The following is a 13,407-nucleotide window of genomic DNA, read 5'->3' on the forward strand; positions in this document are numbered from 1 at the left end:
TTTTTTTTGTGAGTTAGAATTTTGTTCTACATTTTTCTCCAGCTCTGTCCAGGACCCTCTATTGTGATCCCCATCAGAGCAGTCAGTGGAGGTAGCCAGGCACCATCTAGTTGTGCTGGATTCAGTCTGGTGGAGGCTGTGGTTCTTGTGGTCCATTAGTCCTTTGGACTAATCTTTCCCTTGTGTCTTTGGTTTTCTTCATTCTCCCTTGTACCAGATGGGGTGGGACCAGTGGAGTACCTTAGATGGCTGCTCACAAGCTTTTAAGACCACAGACGCTACTCACCAAAGTAGGATGTAGAACATTTTCTTTACAAACTATGTTATGCCAATTGAGCTAGATGTCCCCCGAGACCATGGTCCCCAGCTCTCAGCCCAGTAACTCGGTTCCTCAGGGAGTTTGGATGTGTCTATGACTTTTTTTTTTCTATGACTTTGCCTTTGTCAAGTTGTGCTGACTTCCCCACTATTGTGTACTGTCTTACTCTTCATCAGATTTACTGCTTATGTATTGTCTAGTTAGTGTTTTTCCCTCCCCACTCTTCCCTTACCTCATAACCATCAATGATCATTTCTTTTTGTGTGTAAACCTTTTCATGAGTTTTTATAATGGTGGTCTAATATAGTATTTGTCCTTTTGTGATTGACTTATTTCACTCAGCATAATGCCCTCCAGATTCATCCATGTTGTGAGATGTTTCGCAGATTCATCATTGTTCTTTATCCTTGCATAGTATTCCATTGTGTGTATGTACCATACTTTGTTTATCCATTCATCTGTCTTTCTATTATACTTTAGATGGAGGTTTACAGAGCAAACTAGTTTCTCATTAAACAAGTAATACACATACTGTTTTGTGACATTGGTTGCCCACCCCACGACATGTTAACAGTCTCCCCTTCTCCATCTTGGGTTCCCCATTATGAGCTTTCCTTTCCCCTCCTGCCTTCTCATTCTTGCACCTGGGCTAGCGTGCCCATTTAGTCTTGTTCTGTTTTATGGGTCTGTCTAATCTGGCTGAAGGGTGAACCTCAGGAGTGATTTCATTACTGAGCTAAAAGGGTGTCTGGGGGCCATACTCTGGGGGTTTCTCCAGTCTCTGTGAGACCAGCAAGTCTGGTTTTTGGTTTTTTGTTTTTTCTTGTGAGTTAGAATTTTGTTCTACATTTTTCTCCAGCTCTGTCCTGGACCCTCTATTGTGATCCCCATCAGAGCAGTCCGTGGTGGCAGCCGGGCACCATCTAGTTGTACTGGCCTCAGTCTGGTGGAGGCTGTGGTACTTGTGGTCCATTAGTACTTTGGACTAATCTTTCCCTTGTGTCTTTGGTTTTCTTTATTATCCCTTGCTCCCAGCAGGGTGAGACAAGTGGAGTATCTTAGATGACCTTAAAAGATAAGCTTTTAAGACCCCAGACGCTAGAATGTAGAACATTTTCTTTATAATAAACTATGTTATGCCAATTGAGCTAGATGTCCCCTGTGACCATGGTCCCCACAGCCTTCAGCACAGTGATTCGCTCCCTCGGGGAGTTTGGATGTGTTTGTGGAGTTTCCATGACCTTGCCTTGGACAAGTTGTGCTGGCTTCCCCAGTATTGTGTACTGTCTTACCCTTCACCAAAGTTAGCACTTATCTATCGTCTGTTTAGTGTTCCCCCAACTCTGACCCCTTCCCTCTCTCCAAACCATCAAAGATTGTTTCTTTTTGTGTGTAAACCTTTTCATGAGTTTTTACAGTAGTAGTCTCATACAATATTTGTCCTTTTGTATTGACTTATTTCACTCAGCATAATGCCCTCCAGATTCATCCATGTTGTGAGATGTTTTGCAGATTCATCATTGTTCTTTATCTTTGCTAGTATTCCATTGTGTGTATATACTATAGTTTGTTTACCCTTTCATCTGTTGATGGGCACCTAGGTTGCTTCCATCTTTGTGCTATTGTGAACAATGCTGCAACGAATATGGGTGCGTATATGTCTATTTATGTGATGTCTCTTATTTCTCTAGGATATATTCCTAGGAGTGGGATTGCTGGATCATGTGGTATTTCTATTTCTAGTTTTTTAAGGAAGCACCTTATCGTTTTCCAAAGTGGTTGCACCATTTTGCATTCCCACCAGCAGTGTTTAAGAGTTCCAATCTCCCTGCAGCCTCTCCAATGTTTGTTATTTTCTGTTTTTTTGATTCGTGCCAGTAATACCAGGATAAGATGATATCTCACTGCGGTTTTGATTTGCATTTCTCCAATGGATAGTGATATTGAACATTTCCTCATGTATCTGTTAGCCTCTTGAATGTCTTCTTTAGTGAAACGTCAGTTCATATCCTTTCTCCATTTTTTAATTGGATTATTTGTCTTTTTGTTGTAGAACTGTTGGATTTTCCCACAGATTTGAGAGATTAGACCTTTGTCGGATTTGTCATAGCCAAAAATTTTTTCCCAGTCTGCGGGTTCTCTTTTTACTCTTTTGGTAAAGTCTTTTGATGAGGATAAGAGTTTAATTTTTAGAAGATCCCAGTTATCTAGCTTACGTTCTGGTGTTTGTGTATTGTTAGTTATGGTTTCTATACTGTTAATGCCGTGTATTAAGGCCTCTAGTGTTGACCCTATCCATTCATCTGTTGATGGGAACTTAGGTTGTTTCCATCTTTTTGCTATTGTGAAAATGGCAAATTTTTTGTTGTATATATTTTACTACAATAATTTTTTTTTAATTCCGCCTCCATTTCGGATCCACTTAGGAATCTACCTTTGTTATCTATTACTTCTTCCTTAACTATCATTTTCACATCTGTCATCCTAATCCTCTTCAGCCATTCAAACAGCCTTGTTTTAACTAGTTTTCATTTTAACTGACAAGGACAGCTAAGAGAATAACTGTCACCTAAGGTGGCTCTAACAGATCACCAAAAAAAAGGTCATCAGGGGCTGTGAAAAAGCCTGTCTGTCCTTTTGGCTAGAATCAGATGGGCTGGAATCCCTCCTGTCTCCCCTGGTCCAGCCCTTGTGTTGGTGCTACAGCTGGAGACTGGGGTTCCTCAAGCTTGGCTGTTATCCCCATGCTGCTGAACACATTGGGGCCTCGCACCACATCTGCTGTTCAAATCTGAGCATCTCTTCACGGCGTGTGTCAAGCATTAACTGTTTCAATGCTCTTGCTCTGTTGAGAGTTTTCCTCTCGCAATTTTAGCATCACGATCCCTGTAGGGTTTTGCCTTTAAACATCTTGCATAAAAACATTATTTTCCTCAATGTTTCTTAATCCTACATCAACCTTCTCTCCATGATAGCATCTATGCGTTTTCAAAACCATCCAGTGCATTATGAAGTTTTAAGCATCAAGACATTCCACTTAGTGTTTGCCCCTGTCGGGGTGTAAGGAAAATAGTTGTTGTTGTTGTTGTTTTTAAGACTTTTTCACACTCTCAGGTAAAATCCTTATTGTTTTTCAGCTTATGAATCTGTCAGTTCAAATGTAAGCCATGAAAAGAAAGGGTCTAGTATTCAATACCTTCTAAAAAGGAAGTCCCCCTCCAAAAGTCACCTCTACTTCTCCTCTATGACATTTGACTAATGAATATATCATTTCATACCTGTTGTTGTTGTTGGGTTGCCATCAAGTCAATTCTGACTCATAGTGACCCCATGTGACAGTAGAACTGCCCCCGTAGGATTTTCTAGGCTGCAATCTTTGTGGAAGCAGATTGCTAGGCCTTTCTCCCAAAGAGCTGCTGGATGGGTTCAAACTGCCAACCTTTTGGTTAGCAGCCGAGCACTTATCTGTTAGACTACCAGGGCTCCTTATTTCATACATAGACCTCCAGAAACACACAATTTCTTCCCAAATATACCAATAAGTAGGAAAAAGTTTTCACTTCTTGGAGAGCCTGAGAAGGGTGGTGTCTTCCTGAGTTACTCATGGGTAGCCTGTGTACTGTGGTCTGAGTGTAAATATTAAAGGAGAGGAGAAGTTGGTGGAACCAAGTCCTTGTGCTTTGCTGGTCCAGGAAAGATAAGCTACAGGGATGTCCTGTGGGTTCTGCAGGTTGTGCACTGCACAGTTCACACTACAGTGAGGTGGACATAACATTTAGGTGCCCCCTAGAGTTGTACAAAGGAGTCCTGGTAGCGCAGTGGTTAAGCACTTGGCTGCTAAGTGAAAGGTCTGTATTCTGACCCACCAGCCGCTTTTCAAGAGAATGATGTGGCAGTCTGCTTCTGTAATGATTACAGCCTTGGAAACCCTGTGAGGCAGTTCTACTCTGTCCTGTAGGGTTGCTATGAGTTGTAATTGACTCAACAGCAACGGGTAGAGTTGTGCACAGCTCAGCCAGCACCACCACGTACTAGGAAACTACCTGGAAAAGGCTTTTAGGCCTGTATTTTAAGTGGCTGACTGAGGCCACTTCCGCCTCTTCCAAGCTTCATTTTTTATTTCGTTTCCCCCATGGAGAGATATGCCAAGAACTAGGAGTGTAGGTTGGCTTTGTAGCCCATCCTCCACGCATAGACATTGCTGCTTCTGCATCAGACCAGGGGGAAACAGTGATTATGCAGAGACTTTTTCTCTCTACTAAAAATAGTCCTTGATTAATAGGGAAATGTGTGTGGTCTTCCTCACTGCTTTTTTGGGGGCAGGCAGCAATGAATCCTGCATAAGGGACCTGCTGTATTAACAGGAAGCAATGCCACAGGTCAAGGACTCCAGAGCAGAGTGGAGGGATTTGTTTTTCTGCCAGAGTTTGCAAAACTAGAAGGAGAAAAGGCACAACCACATGCTTGCCAATCTCAAAATCTGTAAGCAGAGAAACGCCTCATGTGGCCTGCACTACCCTGTCTTGCTACGCTTCTCAGATAGACATTCTGACCACAGTGGGAAGAGTTTCAGTGTCACTTCCGCTCATTCTCATTCGTTGGTTGGAACTGGGCCAGAGCAGCTCTTAAATAGAGCCCTTCATTGAAAGAAGGAGTCCTGGTGGCACAGTGGTTAAAAGCTCAGCTGCAAACCGAAAGGTCATTGGTTCAAACCCATCAGCTGCTCTGTGGGAGAAAAGACCTGGCGATCTGCTCCCATAAAGATTATAGCCTAGGAAACCTTATGGGGCAGTTTTGCTCTGTTATACAGGGTCGCTATGAGTCGGAATAAACTCAGTGCCAATGGGTTTGGGTTTGGTTTCAGTGAAAAAGGATGATGATGATGTTCAATACTGCTGTTACATATCTTGGACGTGCCAAAAAATGTGCTGAGTGCTTTATGTTCATTATTTCATAAATATAATCCTCATGGCAATGATGACAGTAAATCCTATTATTATCTTCATTTTTCATCTAGGACAATGGAGGTCAGAGAGGTTAAGTGACTTGCCCAAGGTCACCAGCTAAGTGGTGAAGCTGGGATTTGAACCACCTAGGAACCTGCATTCTTACCACTATGCATGGTTAGTGGTGGTGTCAATCTAAATAGGCACATTTTCCTCTGACAATACATCAGAGTTTACAAAGTCCAGGACTTAATGAAGACCAATATAAACAATAACTTCTGTTGCACATCCTCCCTCCAATTCCCCTTACTCGGCATCAGACACCCTTTTGCAGATAATACTGAAAATCATTTGCAACTTTTCAAGATAGTATGAGGAGAAGGAAAGAAGCTAGAAAAATGCAGGAACACTTTGGGAGAACCAAACCCTTAAGGCAGATTTTCAAGCAAGATAGGCCTGTTTACAGGGTAGCTCACCAGACTAAAAATATTTTTCCTCATACAGCCTAAAATGTTACGATTTCATTTTATTCTGTTATTAAAATCTCACCAATAAAAGGCTCACTTTGGATTAAGAAGCGTCCTCTTTTGAAATGCCAACACTTCTGAGAGGCTAATAGTCATTCACGCTTTAGTGAAAGTTTATTTAATTAGATGTCCTCTTGCAATCTAGCTGAGAACAGCTTCTCCGGGGTAGTAAGAGTTCTGATAGGGATGAAAACAGAAGTGGGTAATTTTGAGGTAAGGAGCATTTTAAGTGTTATAGCATGCCTGACTAGTAGGGTGTCCCAGAGGGCCGGATAAACAGAAGCGCATTAGCTATATGGGGAAGGAGAAAGAGAAAAGCACAGATAGGTAGACAGTAGAATGCCAAAGACAAACTTAGCCTATGTCAGAATTGCCCCATGGCAAGCTCTGTATCCAGTAAGGGGAAGGAAAACTTTTACTCCTTCTTTCTATTCCTATTCCAAAAAACAAACAAACAAACCCATTGCCATTGCATCAGTTCTGACTCATAGTGACCCTATAGGACATAGGAGAACTGCCCCATAGGGTTTCCAAGAGCAGCTTGTGGATTCGAACTGCTAACCTTTTGGTTAGCAGCCGAGCTCTTACCGACTGTTCCACCAGGGCTCCCTCTCTATTCCTAGTAACAAAAAAAAAAAAATCTCTTTCTTATTTCCAAGCCTTTAAACATACTCTTTCCTCTGCCTGGACTCCAGGAGTGGACTATCCAATAAGCAAGGTAAGCATGGGCTTACTTGTGCTTGCTTACTAATCTGCAGTGAACAATTTCACACTTTTTCACCACACTAAAGATTCTGCTTCTAGGTATGGCTGGATTCTGTATCTCTCCCAACCCCACAGCACCTTTTTACAGAACCAAAGCCACTTTTCAAATTTACAATCCCTGACAGGGGTGAATGACCCAGTAAGCAAGGTAAGCACGGGCTTACTTGGGCTTACTTACTAATCTGTAGTGAATAATTTCACATGGGTTTCACCTTGATGTGGTGTGGTGAAACCCATGTGAAACTGTTCACTACAGATTAGCAAGTAAGCACAAGTAAACCTTGCTTATCGGATAATCCACCCCTGGCCTACAGCGCAATGCCCCATCTCCTCCTATGCCCCGAATTTACCCCTTTGCCTGGTTAACTCCTACTCATCCTTCAGTTCCCAATTTAGCTGGCAAGACGACTTCCCTCCAGGCTGCTTCTCTGCCCCCACCCGCTCCCCTGACTAGTTGACAGGCCTCCTCCCTGCGCTCACATTGTGCCCATCCTTATCCCATCTCAGCATGTCCCTCACAGTCTTACCTACTTTCTAGACTTTTCACTCTGTTAGGCTGCAAGTTCTTTAAGGGCAGGGACCCACTTGTCTCCCCAGTACCAGCTACAACATGGCAGACAAAATCTACATAGGTGTTTCCTAAATATTTGACAAGCGGAAGACTTCAACTACAACATTGGTTAAACAGGCTTTTTCTCAAATTGACTTGGGATTTGTTATGGATTGAATTGTGTCCCCCAGAATTATGTGTTGTAAATCCTAATCCCTAGACCTGTGGTTATAATCCCATTTGGAAATGGGTTTTCTTTGTTATGTCAAGCCATATCAGTGTAGGGTGTGTCTTAAGCCAACCACCTTCAAGATATAAAAAGGACAGATGAGGCATAGAGAAGAAAGCAGAGATGGGGGATAACAGATGCTATGCCACATGAAGATCACCAAGGAGCTAAGGGATAGAAGCTGAAGAGACAAGAACCTTTCTCCAGAGCCGACAGAGAGAGAAAGGCTTCCACTAGAGCCAGTGCTGTGATTTCGGACTTCTAGCCTCCTAAGCTGTAAGGAAATAAATTTCTGTTTGTTAAAGCCACCCACTCACAGTCTTTCTGTTATAGCAGCACCAGATGACTGAGACAGGATCCTAATCACCATGTACAACATAGTTTCTGCAGGAAACTACATTCCAGTGGGACTGCCTATACAAGCATAGAGTACTTCTTTCAGGGCTTAGAATAAACTTATTTGCTCCCTTGATTTGCTCAACGATCTTGACAAAAAAAACTTATATCTTTTTATGTTTAACATTTCCTATTTGTTTTTAAGAAAATGGATATAACACTACTCTGGAAATACTAAATACCCCCTGGAATTAAGTTCCAAGGGCACTTTAAAACATCCGTTTACTGGTATCACCTATAGAGGTTTCTATCCTTAGAAGCAAGGGTGGCGAGACTTCATCACACATACTTTAGACATGTTATCAGGAGGGACAAGTCCCTGGAGAAGAACATCATGCTTGGTAAAGTGGAGGGTCAGCGAAAAAGAGGAAGACCCTCAATGAGATGGACTGACGCAGCGGTTGCAGCAATGGGCTCAAACAACAATTGTGAGGATAGCGCAGGACCAGCAGTGTTTCGTTCTGTTGTACATGAGTCGGGACTGATTCAACAGCATCTAATAACAACAACAATAGAGGTTTCACAACTTTTTGTTTTCTTTTTGGTCATTTGGCTTTAATGAATATTTTTAGATTAACATGATAGGATTCTGGAAAATTATATAGATGATGGACTTTGGGTATTTGCGGACTAAAAAGTCAGTTTCAACTATTTGCAAAAGACCTCAAAAGTCAAGGACACATACAATCTGTCATTTTACAGAAGCATGAAGTCGAACTATAGACGTTGTAAAGTTGGGAGACAGAAGACAGTCATATGCAGTGAGTGGGCCTAGCCAACCTCCGGCACCCCCATCTCAGGGGCGTGATCTATGTTCATTGCAACATCTGCAAATAGCTCTTGTGAAGTTGTTTTTTAAAAAGAAGAACATTGTTTCTTTACATATTTAATTGCCTTGAAAAAAAAGAAAAGCCAATTGGTGGGGCTAGTGATGGAAGTAAGAGAAAGTGAAATGGTCTGACGAAGTGATGATTCTCTGCCAAAAATTGTTTTATAAATCAATCTAATCCTTTATTTATAGTCTCATTAAGAGCCTGAAGAACTCTCCCATTTTTTCAGTTCTGCTTTAGTTTTATTGGGGATATGATATACACTAGTGGTATTCATAAATCTAAGGATTCTTGAGATCCTCAGGATGTATTCCTCCTAAATGGCCAGGATCTGCTCTTCTTCATTTAATGCATGAAACACACAAGAGAACAGGGTCTCGCTGAAGCAGGAAAGTAGTACTTAGTACAATCCATTTTAAGGCTGGTATACATTCTAATTATGGATATTATCCTATCGCAGACAGCATTGTACTTGAGGAGAGATCCTGAAATGTTCTTTTTGACAATAAATGCAATTCCACTCCTCTTCAATCTGCCATTCCCGGCAGAGTATACCATGTGATTATCCGATTCAAAATGGCCAATACCAGTCCATTTCAGCTCACTAATGCCTAGGATATCGATGTTTATGCCTTCTATTTCATTTTTGACAATTTCCAATTTTCCTAGATTCATACTTCATACGTTCCATGTTCCTATTATTAATGGATGTTTGCAGCTGTTTCTTCTCATTTTGAGTTGTGCCACATCAGCAAATTAAAGCCCCAGAAGCTTGACTGCATCCATGTCATTAAGGTCGACCCTACTTTGAGGAGGCAGCTCTTCCCCAGTCATCTCTTGAGTACCTTCCAACCTGAGGAGCTTATCTTCCAGCACTATATCAGACAATGTTCTGTTGCTATTTGTAAGGTTTTCACTGGCTAATTCCTTTCAGAAGTAGACCGCCAGGTCCTTCTTCCTAGTCCGTCTTAGTCTGGGAAGCTCTGCTCAAACATGTCCACCTCCTGGTATTTGAATACCGGTGGCACAGCTTCCAGCATCACAGCAACATGCAAGTCCTCACAGTGCGACAAACAGATGCGTGGGAGTGAAGAAGAATTAATGCCTTTGAATTAAGGCGTTGGCGAAGAATATTGAATATACCATGGACTGCCAGAAGAATGAACAAATCTGTCTTGGAGTAAGTACAGCCAGAATGCTCCTTAGAAGCAAAGATGGCAAGACTTCATCTCACATACTTTTGATATGTTATCAGGAAGGACCAGTCCCTGGAGAAGGACATCATGCTTGGTAAAGCAGAGTGTCAGTGAAAAAAAGGAAGACCCTCAATGAGATGGTTTGACACAGTGGCTGCAACAATGGACTCAAGCATAACAACAATTGTGAGGATGGCACAAGACCAGGTGGTATTTTGTTCTGTTGTACATAGGGTCGCCATGAGTCAGAACCGACTCGACGGCACCTAACAACATACGTTCCAAGATATAGATATATGTGTGTGTGTGTGTGTGTGTGTGTGTGTGTGTGTGTGTGTGTGTGTGTTATACTTCTCAACCTATAAAAAAGTTTAGAAAATTAATTTTCTTCTGTCAGATTGATAACCAAATTATAACTTTTGTTAACCAGTAATTCATAAATACTGTTTTCTATTTCATCACCCTTTGGAAAGACCAAAAAGAAGCATGAGGCTTTTCTTAAGGATTCTTTTTTCCTTCTTAGTTTCTCTCTCTTACTTTTTTTGCACATCTCCCTTTGGCCTAAGGGTTTTCATTTGCTGTTGTCTTAGATTCCCTACAACTCCTCATTAGAAAATCAGTGTAGACACCAGCATTAGAACATGTCCAACAGAAGGAATCAGTAAGTCTGTTTTTACAAAGTACATAGAGATTGCTCATTCATTCATTCAGCAAACACTAATTGACCATCTACTGTGCTAGGCACTAGGATTACAGTTGAGAGACAAAGGCCAGGCATTAAAGTAATCCACAGTGGTGGAGTGTACTGAGAGTTATGAATGAGCACAGTCTAACTCAGCCAGGAGGTCAGAGAAGACTTTTGGAAGACGACACTTAAGCTGAGTTTCTAAGGCCATATATAGGATCTAGCCAAGTGGAGAAGATGGAAGGATGTTCCAAGGGAAGGGACCATATGAAGGTGAGAGAGAGTATGGCAGATGGCAGCATGGGAGAAATGTAAGCAGTTTGGAATGACTGAATCTCAGGGTACATATAGGGGACAGAATGGTGAACAAAACAGTTGGTGAGGTAGGCAGGAGCCAGATCAAAGGGTAAGCAGAGCAACTAAAGAAATTATCCCAAAGGCTGTGGGGTGCTGCTTACGTAGGGATTGACATAGCCAGATTTTTATTTTAGAGAAGTGACTTTCCCAGCTACAGGGAATGGATTGGAGTGGGTAAGACTGGAGGCTGAGAGATCCAATGTCTGTATTTGTTTGAGAGTCAGTGACCAAGAACAATATTTTCCAGAGATACAAGACCACCACATGAATTGACTTGATTGACCACTTTGTATGTAGGGTCACCTTCAGTCTCTTTTTCTAATTCCCTTCTTCCCCAAAGTCTTCTACCACAGGTATTCTCATAATCCTATAATGTATCTTGATTGGAGGGTTTATCACATAGTTGCTATTTTGTTGCTACTCAACTCAAATTTAAATTCCATCATTTAGCCTGCCTTCCATTTTGGGCTTGGTAAACTGCCATGTAACTTTGGACTTCTCCATCAAATATATGAACTTTTGAGAGAAGTTGGTGTTTGCAAAGCTAAAGCCAGACCCTTGAGACTTATCTAGTCTTGGTCTAAGAAGATATAAGCAGAGAAAAAGATTGTTATTCCAAATTAGAAGAAAAATATTGCCCTCACATTTACTAGGAATTTCCATATTTAAATTCAGACTGACTCATATATTCTAGATCTGTCCACTGGGCTTCTTTAACAGAGTTTGTTGGAGCATATCTTTAGCCTGCAGACTTTCTCAGGTCTTGAGCAACTGTTTGATACTCCCATTTTACCCTCCTCCTCATCTAGGAAAATTTAAAGCAAAAATGTGTAGCATAAACAGTCTTAAGTCTTGTCCCGAGAAATTGATAATGACAATACTAAAGGTCATCTTGGGTCTTTTGCATTAAACAAACAGACTTGAGATTTATTATAACACGGCAAACATACTATAGGTCGTAGGCGTCTTAAGTCACATTCTATAAAATATAGTATTTTTAGATATCATTCTTAAGGAAAGATCAGCAGGACTATGGAAAGGAACCAGAATTATCCCTCCTTTTATGGGTAAGTTTATACTGGGAAGAATTTTTTTTAATAATCTGGAATTTGCACTTGTATTTTCTATTTTTGACCAAAAAAAACCAAAACCATGAAGGTACAAAAGCTGACTCTTAGGCTTCCTTCAACTGGTTTCTGCTGGGGACCAGCAAGCCCACGTGCAAAACTGTAAGAAGGCAAAAGTGCTTGCTGAGATGTGTTTGGCAATGGATGTATCCCCTCCCCAATGATGAGCTGCTGCAGGTTATGGGGACAGTTCCATGAGAGCATACTAGACATCAAAGTGTGCTCTTGCCTCGGAAGCAGTATGTATGGGAGAAGGCCCTAAACATATTTAAAGAGGCTTCTGCCAGCACCCCAACAGCATTGCCCTCGTAGCCACCAAATGTGTGGCCACTTTGGAGCCTGTGGTCCCGAAGCCTTTCCCAAGCCCTGACACGCATCTGAGAAGGAGCCATCTGGCCCACCTTGCTTGATACGGTGATTCTTTGGCCTTAAGTCTCTATTCTGATACCTGATAGGGCCCACCACAGTGTCTAAGAGAAATGAGAGTTCTGAAACCATGGGCATGGATACGACTGTGTCTCATTCTTACTTAAAGCAACAAACAACAACTTGGAAATCAAACATAGTCAACACAGATTTAAATAAAAGGAAAATTTACAGCCCAGTATCCCAGGCGAGAATCGGATATTCTTTCCTGCTTTTCAAGTTTTGAGTGTTTGGTGAAGGATCCCATGATTTGAAGAAGGCAGAAGAGGCTTGGGATGAGACCCCACCTAGCAAGGGTCATCTCTAAAACTGCCTGATTATCTAGTGGTAATGCTATCTGCTTGCTAAAAGCCTGTGGTTAGATTAATGTTAGCGCTTGAAAGTCTGTTCAGGCCTGATGGTGGGCAGCCAGGGAAGGAATGTGTTTTCTGTTTATCTCTTTAGTGGCAGAAATGTTCATCACAGAAAGACTCTGAGCTCCCAGTTTCTGACGTGCCTGGAAGCAGTGCAGTCTGTAGTCTGTGAATGTGCACACCAGCTCCTGGATAATGAAAAAGAAATGGATCTTGTGTTCACAGCCAGTTGCTTGGGTTGGTCGATGGGTCAGTCAGTTTATTTGGCTTGATAACAAGGGTAGATCTTGCCACGTTGTTCTGAGAGGAAGTTTTACCACTCCCATTGCTTTATCTCCCAGGAATGCAGTTTGAGTTGTGTCTCCTCCTTGACAGCTTGGACCTCAGTAAATTAGCAGGGTCTTGACCCAAGAGATGGAGAAGTCCTAAGCGATTTTTCAGTCTCCTATCTAAAAATGTGTTTACATTTCTTGAACTCTGGCTGACTGATTCATTCTTCTGGTGTTACAAGAACTTTCCTTATGCATTAGAATTTATAAGTTTCATTTCTAAGAGACCCATAGTTCCTTCCAAGCCACAGTGAAGTGAACTTCATCACCACACACTTCTGCTGGGCCGGATTTGTCCAGAGGATGGATCATGGCCAAGCAGCTGTGATGTGGCAAGCTCAAGTGAGGCTAACAGAAGGCAGTGTGATACGC

General features: G+C 41.8%; 1 protein-coding gene across 1 annotated transcript in view; it reads left to right on the forward strand.

The window, feature by feature from the left end:
• KIAA2012 (KIAA2012 ortholog) overlaps positions 1 to 13,407 on the forward strand; it is a 134,408-nt gene that overhangs the window by 60,347 nt on the left and 60,654 nt on the right. Inside the window, exon 12 of the mRNA XM_023732997.1 lies at positions 3,457 to 3,543. Coding sequence (XP_023588765.1) covers positions 3,457 to 3,543 — 87 coding nt within the window. The remainder of the gene's footprint in view (positions 1 to 3,456; positions 3,544 to 13,407) is intronic.

This window comes from Trichechus manatus, unplaced genomic scaffold (genome assembly GCF_000243295.1).
Source record: "Trichechus manatus latirostris isolate Lorelei unplaced genomic scaffold, TriManLat1.0 scaffold00056, whole genome shotgun sequence".
Classification (NCBI taxonomy): Eukaryota; Metazoa; Chordata; class Mammalia; order Sirenia; family Trichechidae; genus Trichechus; species Trichechus manatus.